This window comes from Aspergillus pseudotamarii (assembly GCF_009193445.1).
Source record: "Aspergillus pseudotamarii strain CBS 117625 unplaced genomic scaffold BDV38scaffold_1, whole genome shotgun sequence".
Lineage (NCBI taxonomy): Eukaryota > Fungi > Ascomycota > Eurotiomycetes > Eurotiales > Aspergillaceae > Aspergillus > Aspergillus pseudotamarii.
In genome coordinates this window covers 807,827-820,304 of record NW_022475015.1, presented here as the reverse complement: position 1 = coordinate 820,304, position 12,478 = coordinate 807,827, and the positions used below count along the sequence as shown (strand labels likewise).

Here is a 12,478-nt window from a genome sequence, read left to right as displayed (position 1 = left end):
GAAAATAGTACCTGATATGCCGCCTGTAATTCGACCAGCGCGAGGCAATACACACCAATAGTTGGCTATTGTAGGAATAAAAACAGCGTACTATCATATCTGCAATCTCAAGTGATTCCACGATAGCTCTGGGAGCATCCCGATCTGGAGTGGACTATCATGGGTGAATTCCGCTGAGCATTGGATAGAAACTAGGGCAAATCTTTTCAGGGATGACAATGTAGCGGTCCTTCTACCTGGCCTGACTATTCAGCCGAGAATTCCCCTTTCAGACGTTTCATGACCTCTTCGATTTCTCAAACATCCATCTAGCATCGTTCTGTGACTTCTACTGGTAATATTTCGTCATCACTTAGAGATATGTTTCTGTGTATAATGGAGTACCGGTAAAGGTTCCACATCATAGTCCCCATGTGGGACCTATGACCGGAGTTTTCGGAAACCAGTCAGCAATAGTAACTTAAAAGATAAAACATATTGCTGGAACCTCTCGATATGTAAAATACGAAGAAAAGCTCAACAGCTGGCAATGGAACGAATTGACACCCACTGCCACATTGTTCCAAGCGGATGGAGGAAGTGGTGTGACAAGCATGGTTGGGATAAACCGGACGGAATGCCCGGAATTCCTGTAAGAGACTGGTCACTACCATCGCAGATTGCAATACGGGCTAAATTCAGTGCACCCTACAGGAATGGTCTCCCCAGGCTCATATTGCGCTGATGGATAAGCTAAATATCAAGCGGTCCATACTAAGCATTACATCGCCAGGAACGCATCTGAAGGTAGGGGATTTTCATCTCGCGAGACAGGTGACCAGAGAGACGAACAATGAAATTGCAGAGGCGCATCGCAGATTTCCAGATAAATTCAGCTTCTTCGCATCTCTTCCCCTCCCAGATGTGGATGGCTCTGTCCAGGAAATTGATCGAGTGCGTGATATGGAGGGCTGTTGCGGGTTTACCATGATGACGAACGCAGAGGGATACTACCTCGGTGACGAGATATACAGGCCTGTATTCGAGAAGCTGAACGAGAGACCTACTGTCATCTTCATACACCCAACTCAATGTTGCTCTAAGGACCTTACTGCCGCCGACAAGCCATTGGCGCAATACCCCACGCCTATGATCGAATATTACTTCGACACTACTCGTGCGGTTGTCAATCTTCTCTTAACACAAACGGTTCCTAAATATCCAAACCTGACCTTCCTCGTCTCTCATTGCGGTGCTACCCTGCCACCCCTGGTGGAACGGGTCGCGGCATTCTCGACTGGCTTTCTGGAAGGGGATACCAAGCTTTCCAGCACAGACATCAAGGAACTTCTCAGGACACGTTTTTACTTTGACCTGGCTGGCTTTCCGTTCCCGGATCTCATTCATGGGTATCTCCGAATCGGAGATGCAAGCCGATTGCTATACGGCAGTGACTATCCATACACGCCAGGAACGGTAGTAGAAAGTCTCAGTAAGGTGATGGATAAGAATGTCGCGGAGCTGTTCAAGCAGGATACTGTCGAATCTATATATTCCGGCAACGCAAAGCGACTTTTTGGTTTCTAAATTAGGCGCTAGATCACAGAGCACTTTAAATGCATATTTTTGGAAGTCCGGCTGGGGACTTTACTGCAGTTACCAGCAGAAAGGAAGAGAATTTCCCAATGGATTTGATTAGACACGCTGTGGAAATGCAAAAATGAAACAATCTGGTCTTATCAAATTTGTGATCTCAGTCATACAAAGGGCTGTTTCCCACACAACAGAATAAACTAGAACACCTATTGATACTATGCTCCATTTCTTCTGTATCGCCAGATGACCTGGAAATATATTTTTCAATATCCAAACATAACTTGGAGCCTCGTAGGTTGCATTATACATTATTCTTCTGAAACTAGAACGCTAAGAACTCAAAAGGGAGTACCTCTTCGCAGCAAAGAAAGCGCCGATGCCCACCGCCAAACTAACACCAGCGAACTGCAGGATGGTGCGAATTCCATTGTTCATCTCACGATCCATATGTGCCTGGAATGCTTCAGTGGGGTATGCTCTAGGCCATGGCTCATCGGGGACTGGCACATCCAGGAACTGACAGATCTTATCCCAGCTATCCTTGCCAGTCTCGAATTCTATTAGCCTGTCCTGTGGAATCGCCTGTCGAATTCGTTCGTTATGGTCGAGGTACGCCTGTTTCAGGACGGCATCATCGTAATTGTTGTTACAAAAGATCTTCCAAACCATCTCGGATTTGCGAAAGAGCGGCCCCAGAACAGTCGAGTCCATGTGGTGCCAGAAGCGGAAAAAGGGTGTTTGCATAAACTTGAAGACCGTCGCATTGGCTGATTTCAGCCAAGAATCAGCATCCCGGGTCGTGAGAATCACTTTTGCGTCTGGGTAGGCCTCCACTAAATCCTCCCAGAAGAGGCATGTGGGAACATCAAGACAAGCGTCATATGAGCCCATTAAACGATCGAATTCCTCGCGGCCGTACCGTTGCTTTTGTTTTGTGTTGAAAAAGTTGCACTCCATCGCTTCGATCCAGAGATTGAAGTCCCGAGGGGGGTTCTTGAAACATTCGGAGCCATGGTACGGGTTGAAGCCCAGTTTGCGGAGAGCGAGGACCATGGCTGGTCGAGGATCGATTTTAGCTTTGTTGGACAAATATAATTATCCTGTCCTCTTCGACTCACAGTTTGTCCCTGTCCTGGCCATTCCCATACACAAAATCTTCATGGGTTTTACCCTTGTGTTGGGTTCATTGTCGATCAGTCGCGCCATGATAAGAAACTAAAGCCACTTGCGTACAAGAAAATCCTCAAGTTTGATTGCTCGCAGAAGCTGATACAATGGATGAAAGTGTCAAATTATCAAGATTGATTGAGCGGGAAATGCAAATAATATACCGGCAGCTCAGCTCAGCTCAGCTCGGTTATTAAATTGGCCTAGTTCAACTGAACCGAAGTCTATTACCCACTATAGACTACGTAACCCGCCCAGCTGGTTATTGTAGTGAATCTAGTGATCTACTGAACTTACCGATTCTGGGTTAGCCGTGTGATTGATCATATCCTTTATAGATCAAGGTTTTAATTGAAGGGTTTAAGCTTTGACATCCCTAGTCACCTGATAGCCGGTCCCGGTCAACGGAAAAAATGGTGTGTTGCCGTGGATTTTGCCTCTACGAAGTACTATACTGGTCGTGATTGGAGAATTCCTACTTCCTCAGATTACTCGTGACCAAATGGCAACATAATAAACTCGCCATCTTTCTCCGTGACCCGTGTTGTAGCAATTCTTTAAGATCATATAATCTAGCAGCCTCCTTCACCGGTTGATGGCTAAGTAGCCTCCCAAATAGGTCTAGCCTCAAGCATGATGCCAGCCACATGGCTCAATACAAGAAGGGGGCCACTAGATCTGACCCAACAGACCAACCAACCAGCTCCCGAAATGCCAGCGGGGAATCTAGCCATTTCATTCCTTATAGTCGGCACTATGGACTTAAATCAAAGCTTCGGTCGCAAAGTTTCCGTTTCTGACTTGAGAGATGCCACGATACATCGAGATGCTTGTTGACCCTGCTCGATTGCTCCATCAACGAAACCCCTCCACCCGTCTGCCCAGTCGGCACTGGCAAAGATAACCCTCCCATGTGGCTTCTGGAGTTCTTGGAGGTAGGCCGACGCACATCCAGGCTCCCAACAAGCCCAACCTCCTTTCGCGTAAGGATCACTCACCCAGTCGTGAGTCACGTAAGCTTCGACGTCACCGGATGGATAAATATCCTTGCGGAAGCGATTGATAATATGATGGCAGTTCTCCTTATCATCCAAGCGTCTATTGTATCCGAACCCAATGCACCAAGTACAGGATGGGTCTGATCGCTGGGTGCCGTTGTGGTCGGAGAACGCAAAAACATAGGCAGAGTCGGTAGAATCGGCCGTTGCGAACCAGCCTGGATCCGCTGCTTTGAGCTTGAAGTGGATCTTTGCGCCCTTATTGATATGTCCCTTTGTCATCGCAGACTGTCGCAGGGAAGATACTGGAGGGTCGAATTTCACATCCGCTAAACAGTTTCTGCTGAACATTAGCTTTAAGTCACTTTAAGCGAGAAAGGCCCATGAAAGAGTTGTCGTACAGAGGAATAGTAGAAACCACGTATTTTCCTTTGATGTTTTGTCCAAGACTAGTGGTGATCATGACTCCCAACTGGTTCTGTGTGACTTCCTTCACAGTGGCCCTAAAAAGCATATGCCCAGTGTAGTCTGCTAAGACTGCTCGCGCAAACGAAGTCATGCCCCCATTCCCAATCTTGTAGACTCCAGCCAGCTCGAAAACCCCCGCCATGCTGTGTCCACCTAAGGCGTACCACCGGAGTGCTTCGGTAAATGCAATATCTTTCCCAGGTGCACTACCGAAAGTGTTCGTGTTTGATTCGAACAAATCTTTCTCCCAATCTGAGAACCCATGAAGACTATCTAATCGGTCTTTCACCGACCAATGATCATATCTCATCCACAGTGCAGGTCGCCTGAGTGGATCGTGAGGGTATGGCATGAGTTCACGACTGCTGCGCCCTTCGACAGTGAAGAAGAATTGGGCTATGCGCTCCAGGATATCACCGGCATCGTCCGTAGATATTTCCCCGGGGGGTGCCGTTCCCTGTTTGAACATCTGCTTGGTTGGTGCAGCAGTGCCTGCGGAGGTCTTTAAATTGACATGTAGTCCGTACCGGCGAAGCTCACTATAGAGGTGAGGTTGAGCCCAATGAACCCAAGTGCCTCCCATCTCTAGCTCTTCGCCTAGCGCTCGTGCCGTCCATGTACGTCCACCGATACGATCCCTTGCCTCTAATAATAACACCTTCAAATTGTGTCTCTGACTCAATTCTCGTGCTGCAATGAGACCAGTGAACCCGGCCCCTATTACCACCACGTCATAGCTGTCACCGATAACTGGCGAGCTTTCTTGTACAGCGTCAGTCTCGAGGCCATATGTAGTCCCCTTTGGAGTCCATAGAAACCCTTCCTCTGAAGATGGCCCCATTTTGGGAGAACGTTAATTTGAATTGAACTTGCAATAAAACTGGGGCGATGTACCAATTATCAGGAATGCTGGCGCCACCTTGCACATTTATAGTATAAAAGTTGCTAGTCAAAAGTCCCCACTGGATTTAAGTGTAGTGTACTAGTCATGCGCTTGGGGAGTACATGAAATAGGAAATTTAGTGCGTTTGGTGCCGGGCGATGTGTACCGACCAATCGCGCTTCGCCCTCGTACTACACTATCAAATCGGGAAATTGACTAAACACACGTCCGACCTCACTGCACCTCAATCCAGCTTCCAGCTCTCCCAGCCGTGTTTCAAGTATTAGATTCGTGACTAGAGGTATCAAAGTCTGCTCATTGGCCTCCCCCCGCATTTCCATGCAACCCCATAGGTGTTGGAGGAAAAGGTGATCGTGCTGCCTCGTGGGATCATGAAAGTATCGCCACGTCGAACGGTTTCTGTGTGGCCAGTTGCATCTTTCAATGTGATTTCACCTACGCCCATGTGAATATCGTGTGGATTTTTTTTTCCCTGTAAATCTCACCTTCTATCACCAATCCAATCTCATCATAATCATACTTCGGGGGGGTTGCTCCCGGTCCCTTTTCTATCCGAAACCAAGATCCGCTAATAGGGTTGGTTGCCTTCTCACTTTCAGTTCCCAGGTAGTCGGCTTTGACAATTGTGATCAGACCATTGAATTGCAGTCCTTTCTTGGGGGCTGGCTTACCGAAGAAAACATGGGGCAATCCGCCAAAGTTGGGTACCTTGAAGACATCTGTCCTGCTTCTGACTCGGAATGCCATTCTTTAGTCGGCGAACAATCTCAAAACTTTGCAACTTGTTCATTGAATCCAGCTTGTTGGTTTTGGTGCGTGCTCCATTAATCTCTACTTATATTACAAACAAAGATCCTAAACCAATCGCTATCAAAATGGAACTCGGCTCCACCTTTGATGGTTAGAAGGCCAATCGCGTTTCTGCGTGTTTTTCCTCCCAGTTGGGTAAAGTGTGCGTATTTCCTGCCGAACCACCACCGCGAACATGGCTCTCCACAACCAGCTGGACAACCGTGGAAAAGTGAAAGAAAAATCTATATATTAATGGGACGCACCAGATCGTCACATAAGCTTTGACCAATGAAGGCCATACTGGCCTATCCGAGACTCGATGTTTTTCAGTTGCAATAACTATTATAGAGAAATCCACGCCCCGATTCGTTTCTATTTAGCTGTTTGGTCGGGGTATTCTGTAAATTCCGTGCAAGGGATTTATAGAATCTCATATTACCCGGAAGAATGATGGCGTGGTCGTGCACCATGCTTTACACAAAGACCCCAGCAGCTGTCGATCTTCAATTCCCAAGGAAGCTAAGATCGGCAAGTCTCATCAGTCCAACAGTAGTGGCGATTTGGAAGGTCAGGCATCGCCCGTCACACATCGTAGCAGAAATGAGTAGAGTTGCTGGAAATGGTACCTGAGGTTGGTCTCGTAAACTATTATTGGTACGGCAGCGCTTGTAACGGGCGCAATTCCGGATCTAATGCTCATCTTCTTCCCCGCACGGAAGATAAGCAGACCCACATAACTGCAGACGTTGGGGAATCTCGGTTTCCCTACTCGAAATACACCAACGGAACCTAGGAAGTGACAACCCATCAGGACGGCATGGAAATGTCCACACAGACGAGCAGGACAGGCCCCGTGCCGCCAAAAAGGCGGTCCAAGTCACGTTGTAAGCTGTTTCCTGTGGAGATCTCGGTTCAAAGCTAACCAGATGAAGCGGGATGTCAGCGTTGCAAGCAGCGGGTAGGTCCTGCGCCCACGGACCGCTAACGGAGGATAGATATGATCTAACAAGTTGTAGCGCATCAAATGCGACGAGCAGGTACCCTTCTGTGGTCCGTGTTTGAAAAGGGGGTTTAGCTGCCCGGGGTACCAACAACCGATGAAATGGCGTCACCTGGATGGATCTGGACAGTCCACGCAGAAGCCTGGCGGGGAGGCGCACCGCAAACATTCTTCAGAGGATGGCACTGATACATGTACTCAAATTGACAGCGTCAAGGGTATTCGAAAACCTCGCGAATCGGCACCGAGTATTGCCCCCACTACCTCTGACACCTCAGTAGATACAAATGAACGACAAAGAGACAACGGCCATGATATTACCACGGAGTCACATGAGCTCGGCCACATTGCTGATCATGGTTACAGCAGCTCCAGCTGCCTTTTCACCCAGAACTTCTTGAATGATCTGGCTACAGAAGACATCTGGAACGTGGGCAACGACGTCATGGAGTCATTGCCAGCTAACAGTATATTGGATGCAGAACGTCTGTGCCCTCTGTTCAAGCCACTGGATGACAAGACCATTATCCTTTCAACCCATTACTTTTCCAATGTGTGCCCAATAAATTCCTGTTTTGATTCACACTTGAACCCTCTTCGCTCTGTCATCGCAGACTTGATGAATTCCTCCCAGTTGGTCTTCCACGTTGTCATGATGACATCGGCCTCTCATCTCTGTCACCAGCAAAAGGAGATGATTTCTGTGGCACGACAGCACCGACGAGATGTCATCTCATATCTGATAGAAAACAGACACGTAACTGAAAAGGGGAGATTTGAAGCTATACTGGGTAGTGTGCTATTGGGCATGACATCTGCTTGGCAAGATTCAAGTGCGCTCGGGATATCTCATATTCACACTGCTCGTGCACTTTTTCAACAGTCAACAACCGGGCCCAAACCATCGAACGATCCTCAGTCCACATCTTTTTTGGCCGGGATCATGGCTTATTGGGAAGCTATGGTATCAATTATTACCCCACAGTGTCCACGTTCTCTTGACTACCTTGCGCCATTCTGCGAGCAAGAAAATCACGATACGCTGGTTTACCCGAATCCATGGACTGGTGCCTCGACTACCATATTTATTTACGCCGCCCAAGTGAACGCTCTTTGTCACCAAAACCGCCTTACAAAGTACCTCTCTACCTCGATACATTCTACCGACGTTCGTGAAAGTATCTCTCATGAGCAGTCCACAAAGGCAGGTGAGCTGGAGGAAAAGGTCTTGCATTATTCTCCACCCATATCCAGTCGCATTGGAGATGCAGACGATCGGTTTACGCCCGTGTCGCACTTTCAATGTCTGGCACAAATCTATCGATTCTCTGTGCTAGTTCAGTTATATCTCACGTTTCCAAATCTTTTGGACAAGTCAAACACAACAATGTCAACCCTCGATACGGAACCATCATATGGGACGATCCAACGATCGCCCAATGAGACTGTGGTAGGGTTGGCTGTCAACATCCTGAATCTTATATCATCAGTTCCGGAATCATCCGGTATCAAAGTTCTCTTAACGGTACCACTTATAATTGCCGGGAGTGCTTTACAGAAAGTCCAAGGTCATAATAAAGACATCGGTATTCCACATCATACGACTACTTTCAGTATCGAACAAGAGATTCTGTCTTTGCACTGCTCGGATTCCATGATCCTTCACTGGCGGTCTCTTGTGCGACACAAATTGAAAGTGCTACATGAATGTATTGGTCTTGATCCAATCCTCCGAGCTTCGCAGATCCTTGAAGCAGTTTGGATCAGATCAGACCTAACTGTTTCAAACAGAACGAATGCTTCTACCCAAGTATTAATCCATTGGTTGGATGTCATGGTTGAGGAGCGACTAGAATCAATCTTTGGCTAGTCTACCACTTACCAGCTGTGTAATACTATATCGCGTGTACAAGGTATGACCTGGGTTACCTTCTAAAAAATCTAATATATGTAAAGCTTCATCTACTCAGGAACGTATCGGAATAAAATCCACAAGGGAGGCTACCAAGCCCACTCGGCCTTACCACATCCCTCGAGCTTGGCACAGAAGTCAATCTCATCATCCAAAGACGTTGACTTCATCGCCTTTCTCATACTTGGCCATATCTCTCTACACTTGGACTCTTCCCCCTTGCGATGGGAAACCAGATAATATTTGACAATTCTTGAAAGTGAAGAACGCCCTAGGAAGGGGCAATTAGCCTATCGCCCGAAGTCGACATTCGTCTCTGAGATTTACCTTCTCGTTGCACGGCCGTAACACACCGTTAACGTAAGCCCCTGCATTCAAATTTTTCTATTCCTCGTTACAAATATTCTTGTCTTCGTTTTCAACTTGTTTAAATTACGTTGCGTATCAATATTATTATTTATACTGTCTACGATCTCGTATTTGGACCTCTTGCAAATGTGGTTCGTGGGGAAATGCTTTCCGCTCGCCTGTTGTTTAAATGGTTACTATGTCTATACTCTGATTCATAATTTCAAAGGATGAGAAGCCAGATACATAACACAATAAAGTTCACCAATTACCTTTTCCCAATGCCCTTTATAATATATACGCCGGTTCATCACAAGCATGATAAATATTGGTCGAGTTGATGTTTGGCAATACGATCTGGACTGTCAATCGAGTATATCTATTCCTCTGCAATGTGGTACTTTAATCTGCGGTAATGCAAGTTTGTGGATTAATATCTACACTTGGACGAGAGAATCTCACAAGATGCATCAAATCGGTAAGGTTCAAGCCCAGACTATCTGCCAGAATTCAACAACAAAGTCACCACCTTCCCCTGAAAGCTCTTGGAACGACTCAGTTTCACCAATCTGGCCAATTGAAGAGATAATAAACATTGCAACCAGGGTCCTCAATTCATTCCGGCCAGTGACAAGACGAGGTGTGTGACCGTATGTGAACCGAACAAGCTCAATAATGTCTAGGACATTTGCTGCGGGCATCTTGAAGTCCGCTTCAGTTTATCGAGTATCAGTTGATTAAGTGGCTCAATAGCATATTTATCAGCCAGGAAATATAAACTTGCATGTACTAAAAAGACAGGATTCAAATCCTCATTTAACTCGGCATCTCCCCTCGGGAAAATATCATTTTTGCCCCTATTCCATGTGCATACAGGCTGGAATTGACAGTCGAAATCCTCCCGCGAAGGTGTCGGCTTCATATACCTTTCTCCCAATATGGCAGTTCATGACCGCCAAGTGCAGGCTCCTTGACAGGATCTGCCGAACCGGACTTTTGCCCACCGACTTGTTGTTGATTCTCCACCCTACAACAACCTCAAGAAATGCACCAATGGATACCTAGATGAACTTCTGGTGATGGTGGTGGGTCATCATCTCGCAGCTGCTAGCCATAACCTGGTGGTTGGGTACATGCTAACCCCATCAACCTAAACTGACCTAGTCATACACCGGTCTATTTTCCGCCCATTTGAACCAAACTGTTATAGTCAAGCTGAAAAGTATCGCAACCCATCCAATCATCCAGAGAACAGAGCTTAGTGAAGTTGGGACACCTAGTCCGTAACGGTTGGTGAGCCATCCTAATAGGCCAATGCTACACATGGCACATAAAAGAAGAATATAGAAAAGAAGTCGGTGGACATGAAACGATTCTTCAAACTCGAGTCCCCACGCTTCTAGGTGAGTATTACCAATACCCCGGAGTTTCTGTTCAATTTTGGGGGCGCTGCGAACTGTCCGATTGGCCCGAAGCTGGCGCGTGGGTTGTTCAATATCAGTTGGGTGGAGAGAATATAGGAGGTTGTCTGAAGGTAAAATCGTGGATGGGTCCACACTGTCATCATCAAGATCTCTCAGATCACCTATTTCTGCTATATGGTGCCGTAGGTTCTGCAAAGCCAGATGTGGTGCTGCTCGAAGCTGATCAATGAAACGAGTTCGCCAGGGTGCTCTTCTGTTGAACTCCGCATACGAAGCTGCATCTGCGTGGTGCGCATCCCGCCATAAGTTCATCAGATATCTGTTCCCAACGAGGGGTACATTCTGAACGGCAGGATACGGTTCATACAGCCAGATCCGAGGGTCATGCTCTGGCGGCCAGACATCCTTCTGCACGACATCACCACGCTTCTCATCTGCAATGATGAACTAGGCAGACTTAGCCAAGTATTGTCCAGACATCTGGGACAGCTCACCTTAACAAATCGTATTTTAGAGACCTCCCGCAGCTGAGTAAATCGTTTCCAACAGCTCGAAACGAGATAGTACTTTTCTTTTAACCCGGTAAATAAAGTAAAATCAGTTGCTCGCCTCCTTACATTGAGATGGACATAAATTTCTTCTTCATCCTGGTTTGTGAAAAGCGACAGAATCCATAGTTGATTTCTCGGGAGCTCCAGGCCACGCCGTCTTCCAGCGCCCCCCGAGTCAGAAGGAGATGAGGAAATACTGCTAGACCCTGAACGAGAATTAGGACTGCTCCTATTAGATTCTGCTGTTTTGCTTGTTCCTTCACTTAAATCAACCCCTTTGGTGGTCCGCATTTCCTGTGATTCTATCTTCGCCTGCTCTCTAGTTTCAAATGGTAAATCGTCAATTGATGCATTGCTTCCTAGAGCTTCACCTGCTGGATCACCGTCGGACGCTGATCCAGTAACGAACTCGGAGCTTCTCAAATTCCCTAAAGCCTTTAGCGTTGAATACAGACTTCAATGTTTTCTGTAAAGGAGATACACACCTTGGCATGAGATGATAAGTATAAAGACCAGGACGACGCAGACGGATATGGCGAGAATAACGCAACATAATATCAGGGAAATAAGCGAGGTTACGCTAGCTTTCATGGGAGAAAATGCTACTAAGCAGGGTAGAAATGTAGATATAGTAAGACAAATGGCCCAAAAATGTCCCTTTCCTTGTTCAGATGATGTTATTGAAGGTTTTTGGGTAGACTCGCGGTGAAGGGCCTTCTGTATCAATGTGACCGTGCCTGGCTTTAACTCGTAGAAGTCGTCATAGAATTGCCGGCCGCAGACCTAAAAACATTAGTCAGATTGTATTTCAAATGAGCCAGAATCTAATCATACGCAAGTCCAACGAACTCGTTTCATTCCTTCTTCAAGTGGTCTCTCTCCACCCGGGATCAATTTGAGGATTGTTTTGAAAATTCTCGTTTTGGTGCGCATGTACCCTGGTGTATAAGGTGGATCCGGTCTTGTCGAAGGTATTGGCGGCACTATCACAGGTGGGTGCACTATGGCGGCCAAACCGGCCAACAATGCTTGGAAGGGAGGACTACTTGTAAGCCAGTATTTTATTCTCTCCAAATTGACGTATATATCTCGTTCTGGCTCTCCTTTTACCGAATCGCTGTGAGTGAGAGGGGTTTCCAATTTTCGATGGTTAATAGACTGGTCAACTCCTTCTTTTGGATCAGTCGAAGTTGTTCGCTCAGTTTTTAGTTTCTCGTCTTCGGATTTCGAGATTGTTCGAGTTCCCGCTTCATCCATTTGACGAAGAAACCGATTAACCATTTGAGCTCTACCTTCTTGCTCCTCTCTGGGACCCACCTTTTTGAGGACCTTGGAACTC

General features: G+C 46.8%; 5 protein-coding genes across 5 annotated transcripts; 2 read left to right on the top strand and 3 right to left on the bottom strand.

Annotated features, from left to right (window-relative positions):
- Positions 1 to 529: 529 nt before the first annotated feature.
- On the top strand, positions 530 to 1,566 carry BDV38DRAFT_289647 (amidohydrolase family protein; the record flags this gene model as incomplete). Its single annotated transcript, XM_032061297.1, has 2 exons — positions 530 to 631; positions 694 to 1,566. 2 exons carry the CDS (start codon positions 530 to 532, stop codon positions 1,564 to 1,566), a joined length of 975 nt encoding a protein of 324 aa, XP_031919859.1.
- Positions 1,567 to 1,872: 306 nt separating this feature from the next.
- BDV38DRAFT_289645 (sulfotransferase family protein) lies at positions 1,873 to 2,781 on the bottom strand (the record flags this gene model as incomplete). The annotated part of the gene is made up of 2 exons (XM_032061296.1): positions 1,873 to 2,630; positions 2,694 to 2,781. 2 exons carry the CDS (start codon positions 2,779 to 2,781, stop codon positions 1,906 to 1,908), a joined length of 813 nt encoding a protein of 270 aa, XP_031919858.1. The 3' UTR covers positions 1,873 to 1,905.
- Positions 2,782 to 3,509: 728 nt separating this feature from the next.
- Positions 3,510 to 5,049, bottom strand: BDV38DRAFT_289643 (flavin monoamine oxidase family protein; the record flags this gene model as incomplete). Its single annotated transcript, XM_032061295.1, has 2 exons — positions 3,510 to 4,080; positions 4,142 to 5,049. The coding sequence occupies 2 exons, from the start codon at positions 5,047 to 5,049 to the stop codon at positions 3,510 to 3,512; spliced, it is 1,479 nt and encodes a 492-aa protein (XP_031919857.1).
- A 346-nt stretch (positions 5,050 to 5,395) lies between these two features.
- Positions 5,396 to 5,859, bottom strand: BDV38DRAFT_276863 (uncharacterized protein; the record flags this gene model as incomplete). Its single annotated transcript, XM_032058345.1, has 2 exons — positions 5,396 to 5,547; positions 5,598 to 5,859. The coding sequence occupies 2 exons, from the start codon at positions 5,857 to 5,859 to the stop codon at positions 5,396 to 5,398; spliced, it is 414 nt and encodes a 137-aa protein (XP_031919856.1).
- Positions 5,860 to 6,721: 862 nt separating this feature from the next.
- BDV38DRAFT_266931 (Zn(II)2Cys6 transcription factor) lies at positions 6,722 to 8,774 on the top strand (the record flags this gene model as incomplete). Its single annotated transcript, XM_032056498.1, has 2 exons — positions 6,722 to 6,802; positions 6,921 to 8,774. The coding sequence occupies 2 exons, from the start codon at positions 6,722 to 6,724 to the stop codon at positions 8,772 to 8,774; spliced, it is 1,935 nt and encodes a 644-aa protein (XP_031919855.1).
- Between the last annotated feature and the right edge of the window lie 3,704 nt (positions 8,775 to 12,478).